The sequence below is a fragment of the Alligator mississippiensis genome, chromosome 3 (assembly GCF_030867095.1).
Source record: "Alligator mississippiensis isolate rAllMis1 chromosome 3, rAllMis1, whole genome shotgun sequence".
Classification (NCBI taxonomy): Eukaryota; Metazoa; Chordata; order Crocodylia; family Alligatoridae; genus Alligator; species Alligator mississippiensis.
Window position 1 is genome coordinate 277948804 of NC_081826.1, and position 16053 is coordinate 277964856.

A 16053-nucleotide genomic window follows, 5' to 3' on the forward strand; every position below is an offset into this window, starting at 1 on the left:
ATTGCATTTAAGAACAACTAACTACATTTTATTATTCCAAACTACATAGTTCTACTAATCCTCTCCCCTAACCCCGATAAAATGTATTTGACTTTCCTTCTCTCTCCTCTTACTTGCTGCCACCCAGAACTGTTCTCCAGATGGGAGAACTGGCAATCAGTCCCATTCCCTTGTGTAATCAACTATCTCACCTCTGAGATATGCTCACATTCTGTTGGCCCAAACTCTGATCTTCCCGTTTACAGCACTGCAAATTTGCAGACAGAATACTGACCCAGATTTCCATCAGTTTCTAGTTAAAACAGAATAAGGGTCTGTGTAACAATCACAACAATTTCTGGAAAAAAACAAACAAGCTAAAAACTCAAGGCCATATCCTCAACTGGCATAAATCAGCATAGCTTCACAACACTGATTTCTATTAGCTGAGGATGTGGCTCTAAAAGCCGTACCTTTGGATATTAGTTTGTCTTGTTTTCTGAGTTTGCTTTTATTAGGAGGCTAATAAATCAGTTGTGGTGCTGGAAACTGAAAATCTGCTAAAAGGAGTGCATCTATCTACAAGAGTACTTTTATGACCTCTCCCTGTACCTGAGCTCTTGGTAACTTTTAGCCCTATTTTTGTATGTCTGATGATGGCCATTCTAAGCATCTTAACATAACATTATACAGTATTGATTAATCATTAAGATTCTCTAGCCCACCTGTATAACATGAAATTTACCAATTAGGAATAAAAATATTACAAACTAAAATACACACTAAAACAAGCCTTTTCTGACGCTCAGTGCCTCCAGAGCAGTAAATGGTTTGCTGGTGTCTTCAAAAAACGGACTGAACCTTTGCAAGACTATTTCCTTAATCCTTACTTAATAGTGCATCACAAGCCTTGATTCTGCAAATGCATCTGGATGGGTAGGGCCTTGGTGCCCCTGAGAAGCTCACAGCAGGATAAGAACTTCAGACTTTAAAACTCCTTTGACTTGTAATAATCTAAGGCATTATCAGCACAGGAAAGGAAACAAATTTCACCTTGACAGCAAAATCTCAGTAACTATTTTGCTATAATTTGTTGTATAACATTTTGCTGAAAATAGTTCTTTAGAGAAGTTTTTATCTGCGGTTCACAACACTTAAAGAATGCAGGCAGCTCTTTTCCTGTTATGTATCCCACTGGATTTTCATATTTCAGGACTCTTTTTAGCAATTTACATTATTGAAGAAATAAAAAATGCAATATAATATAAATGGGAATTCTCTCACTCACATGCAACCTTGCACATTTATTTTTAACTGTATTTGAATTCCAATTCCTCTCCTGCATGTGTGATAATGTTTCTAGGAAGCTAAAAACCCAATATTGTTTATCTACAGCAGTTGCTGCATATCCCCACTAAAATAACGTTCATTCTAATGCCAGATACAATTTAAAATACAAAGTATAAAATGAAACTGTGAATGTACATACTGAAGTGTAGACCTAAGCAAGAGGTAAAGTAAATGCCACGTCATTAGAAGGAGGGCTAAGTTACCACTTGAATTCTAGGTTCAAATGTACCTGAACCTTTAACTAAAAGATTGGTACTTACAATCAGATGGTTAGAGATGCAAATATGTAGTTACATGTTACCTGGATGTAGGCAGGAACCTACCTCATATATTATGACAGTACAAAGACGACCTTAACCCCAGAAGAATCAAACTGCTTTGCATAAAAGCAGTTTAGTGTATAAAAGTGGAACCAGGGCACCTGAGCTGTATGTTTGACTCTCCCACTAATTTGACTTTGGGTAAGTCACTTCACCTCTGCGCCCTTGTTTTCTCTTCTATCATTTCTTGTTTTTCATTTAGACTGTCAAGTCTATAGGGCAAGGACCCCTCTCACTGGGCATGTCTACACATTCATTAATGAGCCTTAGATACTGTGCATTTACTTTAGTAATTGCCAGTACTTGCACCCCCTCACAGCAGGATTCCCAGGGAAGGGGGGCAGGCAAGAGTGCTGATGCCCCCCTGAGAGTGCCAGCCGGGGAGTGCATCAGGAGGAACGGTCCCACCGCGGTCAATCCCACTGACCTGGAAGTGCCAGTAGCGTGCTGCTGCCAGTTGTGGGTTGGCAGGCCACAGGGGGATCCCCCGTGCCCCTGGTGGCAGGATTGGCCACAGGGTTACCTTCCCGGTTGCTGTCTGCTGAGGCGGGGGCGGTGCCCCCCTAACTCTGGAGGCACCAATCAATCGCCCATGCACTTGCTTAATAAAATACTAATTGAAGATGCAGTAACTAGACTTACTGTGTAGTAGCACCAGTGCACCGTTATTTTGAGATGCTTACTGTGCATTAGCCTAGTAACACTGCGCAATAAGCTATTGGGATGGTTTTTGACTGACACATTGCTGTGCATTGTTCGAACAGTGCCTAGACCAATAGGGGCCTGATCCCAGTTCAGGTTTCTATTAACTAGTACAAAGACAAACAAAACCAGAGTATTCTCCATCACTTGACTAGGCACATTTATTTCAAAGAACATCTAGCATACTAGAATGGATTATTACCCAGGTATATGTTTGGAGAATTGCTAGACTCTTAACCACGATTAGGTCAGTGGTTAAGAGGAACAAAAAGAAAACGCACCATTTTGGTACTTATGTCATTTTCAGAACTGAAATTTTCTGTTTATTTTTTTAAATGTGTAAACAAGTTGAAAGTGAATACTTTTTGTAAAAAAATCCTACAGATAGCTATTTTAAAGACTCCATCACAAAAGATTACCAGCTTGTGATGCCTGTAATGCAATCTTAAAATAGCTTTCACCTAGAATCTTTCTTGCATTAAATGACAATTTCCACTTCCACATGATTAGAAAATGTTATGGTCTTGTAACATCTTGAAAAGAAGACACGACATGAGGGGGTGTTGACAAAATTCCCAGCTTTTTCTCCCAGCCGTTGCCTAAAAATTATCATTTTGTACCGTATCTTTAGCATTCAAGAAGTCCCTAAAATGTTATTTTAGATATTTGTATTACTATATGGCCCATGTACCAGGCCCCCATCTAATCATTTTCAAGTATAACATATTATGTATTAAAAATTATATATAAATACAAATTGTTTTTATAATTTATCTATCTAAATGAGGTCTGAGCTGTTTTGCTAAGAAAAAATTGCATTTGTCTTATAAATATGTACTGTGTTTAATAAGCTGGCAAGCCCAATATCTGACCTACCTTTTATTACCATATATTTGTTTGAAAAGTCTATGTAATTGTTTACATATTCCAAAAACAAATGGTTCAGGATTGTTTTTTACAAGGGGAAAAAGTCAGTTCCAACAATTCAACATTCATGAGCAACTCTACAATAACAAACAAGTGTGCATGTGCGTGATGTTAGGCAAGGGAAGAAGTGTGGGAAGGAAACAGCTTTCAATTTGAAGAATCCAAGGGAATAGTCTAAACGGAAGAGAAAGAGAGCTATTTAATGCTGTGCAAAGCCTTTATTTATGACAACGGGGTTGGACAAGCTTTTGTTAAGCAGAGAATTCAAAGAAATGTATAAATGAGAACAGACTGTGTCTGGCAGGGCTTTTTTAAAGCAAGTAATGATGCACAAGAAGGGAATCACCTAGCTTGCCTGTCAGAGATAACTGAATTTGAAGGGCTGACAAGTAGAAAGTTTTTACTTGAAAATGTAGTATTTCACATATCAACATTGGTATAGAGTTCTCCACACCATTTTCACAAAGTCAGTTTTCAGACTGGCACCACATTACTTTTGTCACTCTTCTGGGCGCAGGCACATGTGCAACTCTCTTGGCGTGGGTTTCATTTAAACTATATAGTCAACACTTCAGCAAAGAGTTCAAAATTGCATTTGAATTTTGATATGGCAGCAAAATGAGCAAACTCACAAGCAAGGTACAGTCCAAAAACATTTGTCTATTTTGCCATTACAGCTGTCTAAGAGTCCTCCCATCACAAACAAAAATTATCTGTGTTTTGAATTATTTTTTTCTAGATATATAATCTTTCATTTGTCATGGGTGACTCCTTTTGTTATTTCCTGATGCTTTTTTCAATGGTGTTTGCAGCACCCGTCTAGTTAATCTGTTAATTTCATTAATGTGCCATTTAATGATTTGGAATGGGGGAGTTAAAAATTATGTTATGTGAAACCGGACATAGTTCCTATTCCTGCAGCATCCCACTAGTTACCTCCCACTCACCTCAATACCTTGCTGTTTGTCATGACCGTTTCTTATGAGCTTCAGTGAATCTTCAAAAGCCCAGAGGTAAGTAAAGAGCCAGGGGAGCTGGATAAAAACTTAGTAAGCAGAAGCCAGAACAATATTCTCAGAGAGATACCTAAAGTGTTTATATACTAATGCAAGAAGCAAGGGGAACAAACAAGAAGAAATGGGGGCCCTAGTACAATCAAAGAATTATGATGTAATTGGACTTATAGAAATGTGGTGGGATAGTTCATATGACTGGAGTATGGTCATGGATAGGTATAGCTTGTTCAGGAAGACAGACAAGGGAAAAAAGGAGTAGGTGTTGCTTTATGTATAAAGATTTAATAGATTTCAGAGACATTAGGGCTGGAAGGGACCTCGCAATATCATCTGGTCCTGCCCCCTACCCAAAGGGCAGGCAGTCAGCAGGGGTCAAATGATCCCAGCAAGATAGGCATCCAAGTGTTTCTTAAAGGAATCCAGAGTAGGTGCCTGCACCACCTCTGGGGGGAGTTTATTCCAGGCCCTGGGGACTTGGACAGTAAAGATGTTTTTCTTTATGTCCAGCCTAAAACGGGCTTCCAACAGTTTGTGACCATTGGACCTAGTCTTCCTGTGGGGTGCACTGGTGAACAGATGTTCTCCCAGTTCTGATACACACCCCTTATACACTTAAAGGCTGCCACCAAGACACCCCTGAGCCTATGCTTCTCCAGGCTGAAGAGTGCCATGTCTCTCAGCCTCTCCTCAAAAGGCCTGCCCTCCTGTCCTCTAATCATCCATGTGGCTCTTCTGTAGAGAGATGTAGATGTGCTCTGAAGTGCAGTATAAAGTGGAAAGTAGGCCGGGTGAAAGTGTCTGGGTAAAGGTCAGATGGGAGAGCAACAGGAGTGATGTCATGGTAGATATCTACTACAGGCAACCAAATCAGGAGGAGGTGGAGCAGGCCTCCTTTAAACAATTAACTAAAGCTTCCCAGTTAATGTAAGCAATACCTTTTTGATACATATGGCAGTGGAGAGACCAACCAGAAGAAAAGCTCTTCTTGACTTGCTGTTAGCTGGCAACAAAGATAGGGAACAGACAGTCTAAAATAATGGCAGGGCAGGTTAGGGATTACTCAGAGAAGCTAGATGCTTTGAATTGGCAGGGCTAGATGGGATACACCATATGTAGGATGACCATTTGAGAGAAATCCAGGATGGGGGGGGAATGCCAGGGTGTGCCAGCATGCGCACACCACCTCCCCTGACCCTGTGGCTCCCAGGAGCAGGGCTGGGCAGGACAGCAGTGTGCACACACACACACACTCCTCCCCCTTCCCCATGGCTTCCAGAAGGGCTGGGCAGGACACTGCAGCATGTGCACACACACATGTACATGACCCCACCCCTTCTCCAACTCTACTGTGCAACTCTGCTCACAGCCCAGTAGAGTCTAGACAAGAGAGCGGCCCATTGGCTGGGCTCCCTAGAGAAAATTGAAGCAAAAAATCCCAGGTTGGCACAAACCTGCCCACATGAGCTCAGCTCGTGTCATCCCTCACCTGAGTCAGGAGCCAGGCACATGTTGGCAGGTTCACACCAATCTGGGATTTTTGCTTCAATTTTCTCCAAAGGCCATGATGCTGAGACAGCCTCCATAAGCTGGGACTGTCCCAGCCAGTCTGGGACATTGTGGTCACCCTAACCATATGATACTAAAGGAATTGGCTGAGGTAATGTCAAGGTCATTAGCAATCCCCGTTTGAGAACTCAGGGAGGTTGGGAGAAGTCCCAGATGATTGGAAAAGTGCAAATATAGTGTCCATTTTTAAGAAATGGAAGGAGGATCTGGGGAATTACAGATCACAGATCAGCCTGGAAACTACATGCAGCAGGTCTTCATGGAATCTATTGTGAAGCACTTAGAGGAGAACAAGGTGATCAGGAACAGCCAACATGGATTCATGAAGAGCAAGTCATGCCTGACCAACCTGATTTCCTTCCATGATAATAAGGTGACATGCTCTGTGGATAAGGAAATAGCAGCAGACAGGATACATCTTGATTTTAAGAAGGTTTTAAAACAGTCTCCCATGACAGTTTTATTAACAAGCTAAAGAAATACAGACTAGACAAAAGAATTGTAATGTGGATACAAAACTGGTTAGATCTTCACGATCAATGAGCAGTCATCAATGGCTCACTGTCTAATTACGAAGAGGTATCAAGTGAAGTTTCCCAGGAGTCTGTTCTGGGTCCTATACTGTTCAATATCTTCATTAATGATTTGGACAATTAAATGAAGTGCATGCATAGCAAATTTGCAGATAGCACCAAGGTGGAGGAGTTGCAAACACTCTGGAGGGCAGGGCTAGGATCCAAAATGACATAGATAAGCTAGAAAAATGCTCTCAAATTAATACAATGAGATTCAATAAGGACAAGTGCAAAGTCTTGCATGTACAAATACAGACCTGGAAATGACAGTCTGGCTTGCAGTACTGCAGAGAAGGACCAGGGGGTTATGGACCATAAGCTGAATAAGAGCTTTAGTGTGCTCTCATTGCAAAAAAAAACCAACAGCGTACCTGGGTTCTATCAACAGGAGTGTCACTTGCAAATCTATTCAACACTGGTGAAGCCTCAACTGTAGTACTGTGTCCAGTTTTGGTCCCTGCACTTCATGAAGGACATGTACAGAATGGAGAGAGTCCCAGACAGAGAAACAAAAATGATTAGAGGCCTGGGAAGCAAGACTCATGAGAGAGTATTTAGTTTGGAGAAGACAGAGGAAGGACTGGTCTTATCTTATGGAGGTACAATTATATGTACTTTACTACTGGTGATTAGTTGTGTATGTGGCCTTACTAATACAAATCTAATGATGTCTCTATAATAAACTGGAAACTTGAAATCCAGAAGAAAATGGATTACATAACAATATAAAAAGTGCCATACCGGTTCAGACCAATGGTTCATCTAGCTCAGTATTCTGTCTGTGACAGTGGTAAAAATGGATGCTATAGAGCACAGATTCTCAACCCCTGGCCTGCGGGCCAAATCCAGCCCATGGTGCTGTGTAATTTGGCTTCTGGAGCTCCCCACAGGTCATGAAATTTGGTAGTCAGGGAGCAGTGGCAACTTCCCAGACCCATGGGGAGCCCCATCCCAGTGCAAAGGGCTAGGCACTGGTAGCACTAGGCTCCAGATCCCAATCCCAGTGCAGGAAGCCAGGAGTAGTGCCAGGCACTCCTACTGCCAGGGCCTAATCCCAGTGTGTAGGGGTGGGATGGGCAGTGCCAGGCCCCCAGGAAGCAATCCTGGCACATGGAGGTGGAAAAAAGGTCCGCATTCAATCAGATGAGATTCAAGAAGGACAAGTGCAAAGTCCTGCACTTGGGACATTTGGCAGATCCCAATTTGGCAAACCCCCAGGGTCCTATCCCAGTGCATGGCACAAGAGGGGGCTGTGCCAGACCCCCAGGGCCCAATAACGGCAGGCATGGTAGGGAGGGGGTAGTGCAACACTTTGGCCTGATCCTGGTCCTTGAGGCTGGATCTGGCTCATTGACCAGCCATGGGCCACTCATTTGGGCAGTGAGGCCAAATGGTTGAGAACTACTGTGATAGTGGGACAGCACTGAACTGGGTATATCGAGTGATTTATCCCCAATTCAAAAAACTCCCTGACATCCACCATTTATTGAGTTAGCAATCCCAGAGGAAACATGTCCAACCATTCTGTTCAACAGTCATTAACAAAGTCATCAATGAACTTACCCAGTCTCTTTTTGAGCCTGGCTATTCTATCTGCCTCCACAACTTCCTGTGGCAATGAATTCTGTAAGTTAATTATGCATTGCATAAAAAAGTAGTTTCTCTTGTTAGTGTGAAACTTGTCAACTTGTCACTAACTAATTTTGGTAAGTGCCTCTCAGCTCTAGTGTTCTGGGACTTGGGAAACAGCACTTTCCTGGTCACTTGATCCACACCTTTCATTATTTTATAGACCACTATCATATCTACCCTCCACCCCCCTCAGCCTTTTCATTTCCAACCTAAAGAGTCCTGGCCCTTTTTGTCTCTTTTGGTATGGCAACTGCTCCGTACCCCGATCACTTTGGTTGCCCTTTTCTTTATTTCTTAAAATCCTACTACATCCCTTTTGAGATGTGGGGACCACTATCATTGTCCATGTTCATTGTCACCGTCAGCAACAGTGGAAAATTTCTAGACTATGGACAATGCTGTGAGGGGTGTTTGAAACAGAATTCCATTATGATCCATTGACACATCTACCTCAGCAAAAATAAAACAGGCAGTACATGCAGTAAGTCAGGATGGAGAGATCTCCAATGGAGAGCAGGATATCTGTAGCAACCTTAGCAGATCCAATGACACCCAGTGTATGTGCTCCATGGAAGAAGGCTGTCACCTATTCCACTTTCATATCTGTACCAATTCTTTAGATCAGAGCTGTTAAGCACATAGTCTGCCATGTTTTCCAGAAATTTCCTCTTGGGATTATCAGCATGCTTCACAAGCTTAATATCATATAAGAGTAGAAGGTGACCTCAATCTTCTTCACTACTGTAAATCAGATATACTTTTATCTAGTTAACCTAGGCCAAGAGAATTCAGATCTTTCCCAGTGAATGTGCTTTTTGTCTTTGGCTGTCTGTCTCTCTTCTGAGCTTCTTCCTCCTCTTGTTTTGGGTAATACTTCCCAATGAATGTGGTTTGTCTTTGTCCCTTTATCTTTCTCTGCTTCTTCCTATCTCCATCCCTCCTCTTTCCCTTGCTAAAGCATCTGGAAAGGAAAACACCAGAGAATTCATAGTAATGTAAACAAATCTTTCTAGAAAGAAAAGTGCTGGAATGTCATGGACATTTCAAGAAATAGCCAAGCATGGTGTATAAGTGGTTTATTGCAGTGGGTTGTTGTTGACAAGAAGCAGTTGAGAGTGAAGAGTTGAAATTGCACGAAGTGACATTGTGTAAATATGGTAATTGGAATAAAAAGAATTTGAAAATACAAGACTCATGCCCACGTTTGCAACAATGCTATTAGTCATCTGCAGCATAATAAGCAAGTGTGGCAAGTGTCACATCTCATATTTGTGTTAACTGTAAGTCAGATATCATGTCTGTGAAGAGGAAAGTGGACAAGGAGTGCATTATGTTTCAAGAGAAATGGAGGCTCTCATTCTTCTTCAGAGAAGCAAATGGAAGACACATGTGTTTGATTTGTAAGCAAACAGTGCCTGTTTCCAAACACTACAACATTAAGAGACATTATGAGTCATGCCATGGCGTCATGACAAGTTTACCAGGAAGCTACATGAAGTAAATTAAAATAGTTGTTGAAAAAGCAACAATCTATCATCACACAAGTACATCACATGACAGAGCAGTGAGAGGTAGCTATGTCCTCTCTCAAGAACCAGCTGATTCTTCAAAACTCTTTGCTAAGGGAGAGTTCTTGTGATGAAACTCAAGAGCAAAGTGCAGAATGTTGATCCAGGCCATTAGCTTTGTGTTTTTCACTGTATGCTGCATCATGAAGCTCTCTTTGTTCAAACTCTAGATCATGTGATAAATGTTGTGGTAAAAACACTGAATTTCATCAAAATCAGGGCTCTTACCCATTAGCAATTAAACTAGCTCTTGGAGGAAGGTGACCTTCATCATGGACTACCATATTATGCTGAAGTGCACTGGCTGAGTTGTGGGGCTGTCTTTAAGTTCTTCTTTGAACTATAATGTGATATTCATTATTTATGAGCGAGAAAGAGAAACCCATAGCTGCACTGCAAGAACAATGGTTGCACAACCGTGCCTTCTTTGTGGACATAATGGGACATCTCAATACTCTGAGCACAAGAATGCAGGAGTGGAATCAGGTTCTGACCAAGTTTTATGACACCATGTGCTGGGACTGAAGATGGTGAGGGCTTGGAAAAGTCAAGATTGCTTATCTTGGGCACGATTCCAGAACTGGTTCTCCAACTTACTGAGCCAGGAATGAAGTTCATTTTTAGTACTCTGTTCTCTGTCCCTGTGTAAGATGTTCTTCCAGAGTTGTGAATGGGACTCAGTGTAACAAATTACCTTTAGTGTAACACTGCACTGAAGGATAGTTCTCAATAGTTTGAATTCACAAATTTTACTAATATGTAGGAGAAAATTATCTAACAATATAAAACCTTTGCATCAAGGATGTTATCTGTGCGTGTGTGTGAACAGATCTCACTGATGATCATCAACAAGTCAAAAGTACATTCAAAGCTTAGCAGCATCATGAAAGTGGCCGCAGCACCAGCCTTGGAACCAAACATTGAGGAGCTGATTGCAGCGGAGAGATGCCAGATGCCTGTGAACACTAATACTGTTTGTGAGATGTTAGTGTATATATATGCTTTTTTTTTTAATTAATCTTATGTTTTCTTCATTTTCTTTGTAAGAGCTGTTAGCAAATACTATCTGGAAATAAATCAATTTTTTCACATATTTGGAAGCCTGTTTGTAATAATTTTTCATACATCCAAAATTTAAAAAATGATATATAATGAAAGCTGCTATTGATATACAAAAATGGTGTGTTGCGAAATGTAAACTGAACTAAATGGAGTGGCTAAAATTCTTGGTGAAAAACTATTGGGCATGGCTTTCAGGTACCTGTAAGGCAGGAAATATGGGCCCACTGACTGATCTGACTTTGACTCCCCTGCTTTAAATCAAAGGCCAAATTGATTCCAGGTACATTATGAAGTCAGTTGCAATGTAATTCCAGCAAGACTGACAAGCAGCAGTATTAAACTGGAGAAATGTGACCAAATGTTGGTGCTGTACAACAGCCTGAGGCTACTGGACAAAGGCAAACTGTTGATAAGAAACCCAGGAACTGAGATATTACCCAGAATTTAAGCAGATGCCCACAGAATTACCAACCCTGACTAGGCAGCAAGCCATCAATTTGAACACAGTATAGTATCACAATATCCTTAACCTATGATATTACTTCACTCCTGCCCATCATTCCTAAAAGAATATAACGATGTACTTCAAGGGATGAACAACTGCAAAGCAAGTAGAGGTGAAAAACAGATGCCCATATGAAGCCTGTGAAACTTCCAAAATTTTAGCTCTGTTGAAGCCTTTTGAAGACAGAACAGGTAAATCTGCAAAAGAGAGGCATCATTAAACTCCAGCAGAGTGGAAAAGCAGCCTACAAACAGTCAGTTCCTACAGCCAAAGCAAGACTGCTCCGACATGCTGTAAATCCAGTGTGTTGGAGCAGACTCAATTAATTGAGTCTGTTGGAGCACAGAAATTATTGCGCTCCAGCAGCCTCCAGAGTCATGTGTATCAATGTCCCTGTGCTGAAAAATGGTGGCGGGGTGCTTTAAAGTAAAGCTTGTTCAATGAATTTTTTCAGTGTGGGGATGGTGATACACATGGTGCTTGGGCACTTTTAATTAGCGCTGCTCACTAAGTGAAGTGCCTCCCCTCCCCCTCGCTTATCTATAAATGCCCAGTGAGATGACCTCCTGATAAGCTCGAGCTCTTCATCAATCCAAAACCACTTCACAACACATTGCAAGAAATCACTACTCACTACCAATGATGAATGACAAACTACCTGATTTATTTAAGACAAAAGACTTCCTCTCTTCGTGATGTCACAAACAGGTTTGACACAGACATCCAGTTACCTGCCAGACTTTGCCACATATTTTGCAGTACCGTTGGGGTAGGAATACATTAGAGAAAACCAATCTGGATTTGGCACCTTCTGGCTTGAGCACATCTAGGCAAAACTTCTACAAGAATAACAAAAAAATCAACTAATTTAACTTATTTTCTGCTAGAATACTTAAAATGGTTGTTGAAAGAACTTGCCATTCAAAATTTGAGCTTTTTTGACTGGCAATAGTTTGTTTCTTTCCCCCAAATGGATCATTCTTTACTATCAAATTCCCAATATTTTATTTGTGGTTAAAAGAATAAAATCTGCTTATATTAAAACTTGCTTTTTTGGTCAGTGTGCTTACCAGTAAATTTGATGTTCAAGTCTCTGAAAAATAAAACCAATATGAATGCAAGTACAGGTAAAGCATATTTGTCTGGAAAACCTGAATAATGATTGCGAAAAGATGTTTTAAATTATTCCCCTAGCTTTACCCTGATAAACTGAGGCCACACATGATGATAATGAAATAAATTATTGTAAACAGGAATTATTTGACCTTTTAAAATGGAGTGAAACATTCCAAATGAAATATGGAAGAATGAACATACATTTTCATGAAATACAAATTAAAATATAGAATATCAAGCAATTTCTAAAAGAATAAAATAATAGTTTGTAAGTAACTTAATTTAAATAATATTATTTGGGCCACTAACTTGATAAACTAACATAAGAGGAGATTGTGTTAGCTTTTCTTTATTCCTGTCAACTCAGAGAATAGTAGCAGCATTTTCCATTGTGTGTCTTTCCCCTCTAGCTCTATCTAACATTGTAGTAACCCATTCTGGCTTCATGGAATGCTTCCAAGTGATGTTAAAAATCAGTAGGTTATCCTGCGTTCAAACTAAAGATCAGGAAGACTAATTAAATCTTGGATAATCTTGTTCAGAGAGATAATACAATCATATTAATACAATGTTTTAATATACATTAATTGCTTATTAAAGAATGATACCAGCTGTGGGGAACATCACAAGGAGCTATTCGTTAGATGCTATTAATTAACAACTATGTTTGCTTTCCACTCATACCTGCATTCCTAGCAGTTACCTGCTCCCTTCTTTCTGTTTCTCCCTCTTTCCCATTCATGTTATTTTGGACAAGTGATCACAATTGTAACCCCTAGTTAGGCTTTTGTACCGAAAAGATCCAATAGCAGCAGCAATTATAATGAGCTATCACTGTCAAAGTACAAAGGACTATCAAACACCTCAACTTCAATGGGACATAGGAACAATAGTCTCAAGCTGCAGCAAGAGAAGTTTAGGTTAGATATTGGGAAAAACTCTCTCACCAGGAACTTAGTAGAGAACTGGAACAGGTTACCCAGAAAGGCTGTGTGGAATCTCTATCCCTGGAGGTTTTTAAAACCTGGCTAGGCAAAGTCTTGGCTGAGACGATCTAATTGGGGATGGTTCTGTTTTGGCAAGGGGTTGGACTACATGACCTCCTGGGGTCCCTTCCAACCCACATTTTCTATGATTCTATGACATAACTACATGCTTAAGGTTAAGTACGTGCTCCAGTGCTTTGCTGAATCTGGGCTTCAATTACGTAAAACTAAAGACCACCCCATCTCTTTCCTTCTCCTCTTTGTAACATTTGCCACAGCCACGTAATATTAAAAACTAAAATTTTCAACAATTAAATGACCGTTTTATAACGATCAGTATCGCCCTTCAGAAAGAAACTGGCAGCCAGTATGTACACAGCCTACGAACACCATAAACATAATGGTATGTGTATACTGCCTAACATACGTATACTCTCTGTAAGGGGTTACTGCCTGTCAGTACATAGGAATAGGGCTGGAGGCCTGAACAAACATTATTTTAATGTTTCTAGCCATGTAACATTAGCAAAACAAAATCAATGCACAATATTTTTAAACAAAATGTAATTGTGCAGTCCTAACTCAATATGACTTAAAAATAAAATCTTTATTACTAAAAAAATTGTGAGATTGCACAAATTCAATAGAAATATCTTTCAAATAAAATGTAAACGCAAAAAAAGTTTGAGAAAACTAGCACATCAGCTAAACAAATCTGACATCTGTAAATTATTTTAAAATGGTATGCCTAAAAAATGTTAATCCATGACTTTGCTTATTTTTTGTGTAACATACTAGGTGTTATTGAAATGAATAAAAGATGACTTAGAAACTACAGACCTTTTATTTTCTTACTTAAACTCTTTATGATATCACATCTCAAATGGTAGCATTAATTAAAAGGATCTTTATGGAAATACGTTGATTAACCAGATGATCTCTTCTGGTTATACATTATGAGCACAAATATTTTTCTTTTAAAATATAAAACTAAGAAACTGATAGATAACTTGTTATATAATATAATTACCTCCTTCTTGCAAAATGCAGATTAACAATTCCAATGCAACTCAGTGTAACAATCATCTTTTAGTTGCAAACAGCAGATCAACGTATTACAAGAATTTATTTGTAAAAATGTAAGCTCTTTGAGCACAGCAAAAATATCTCTCTACTTTGTCTCAAATCCTGTGTCATCTTCCTTCAAACCAAGGTATTTAAATTTTACGTTTCTTCCATTCTGGTTTGTTGTCTGTTTCATCTTCTTCTTGCTCCACTTCTGCAAAAACCGTCTTTGGCTGAGTCCTAAGAAAACATTAAGAAGGAATAAAACAATGATTAAATTATAGCTCCTTCTATACAGAAGTGAACAACTTTTTTCTGATTCTTAAGAGGAAAAGATGTCATGGGTTTAATTTTTTCATTTTAAACATTAAAAGAATACTCACTAAAATTATAGCAAACCATAGACATGTGCAACTTTAAGGCAAAAAGCAAAAAAATCAACTGAATAATGAATAAGTAGTTATCTCCTGCACATACTGTTTGCTTGTTACCCAGCTCTGTTATATGTATTTCAATTAATAACATTAAGATAGGAGAAGGAAATAAAGAGATTTAAATAGCATTTGAGAAACCGAGTTAAAAATTTTCACATTTCACAATTTAAAACAAAACAAAAAAAAAAATCTTTGATACACTATAGTTTGACAGATGCCAGAAAATGAAAGAGTGCAGCATGGTTTCTGGCTAAGCCTCTGCATGCTAAAACTACCCATCTCCAGAGACTCCATCCAGCACTACTGTAGCATAATAAATATAATGATCTTCATATGAGAACATACTGTATCCCTGCAAGGAAGCTTGATCCTATTTACCCATACTTGCTTGTAATTCTAATACTCACTCAAAGAGGAATCAAGAAATATGGTATAAACTAATATCAACAGCTTCTCATAAAATTGGTTATATAAGTACAACTTTGCTGTTTTACATTTTAATCACAGCTTAGTTCATTTTTTCCAGTCTAATGTTTAAAAATAATCATAGAATTTTGAGCAGTATTTCTGAAGTTTGTCATGCTGGAGTCATTTTTTTTCTAAAACACACAACGAAGTACAAAAAGCAGACAAGATAGTCATTAACATATTAGTGTATTAGCTGACACTAACAGGATTTTGAGGATGTGAAATCCTAAGTACTACTATTAAAACTGTTACTTGGCAGACCCTGCAAAGTGCACACTTGTTGTTTCTCATTTTAGCAGAGTCCAAAGCAGCCCCAGTGTATATAATATTCTTAACAGTTAATGGCCTAGGATTTCTCCAGTTTAAGTATGAGGCATAGAAGAGGCCAAAAATTGTCTTAGTAAAGGGTTCTCTCTATTGGCACAGCCACCTCTTCAAATTCTAGTTCACGGGAGGAGAATTACAGAGGTGCTCCAGAGGGTATAGGGAAGTCAGAAGGGTGCTTTCCTGGCATGCTCCTCCAATGCTGTACGGTCCCAGAACATCCATGCACCTAGATAAGCTTTACTTCACTGCATCATCATCTGAGCAGAGATGGGACACAGCTGAGGAACTACATTGGCAAAAGTCAAGAAGAAGATATACTCAGCAGCATGGAAATTATAGTTAAAAAAAAAAATCAACATCTAGATCAAGTTAAACACCTGTGAGACAATAATGAAAGCATTCACATATTTTAAATTTTCTGAAGATTGTTTCATAATGTTTACTTTGTATAACTG

The 16053-nt window shown here is 39.4% G+C and overlaps 1 protein-coding gene across 1 annotated transcript in view; it reads right to left on the reverse strand.

Moving 5' to 3' along the window:
• Positions 1–11845: 11845 nt before the first annotated feature.
• WDR70 (WD repeat domain 70) overlaps positions 11846–16053 on the reverse strand; it is a 255372-nt gene continuing 251164 nt past the window's right edge. Inside the window, exon 18 of the mRNA XM_014594000.3 lies at positions 11846–14609. Coding sequence (XP_014449486.2) covers positions 14522–14609 — 88 coding nt within the window. The 3' untranslated portion in view covers positions 11846–14521. The remainder of the gene's footprint in view (positions 14610–16053) is intronic.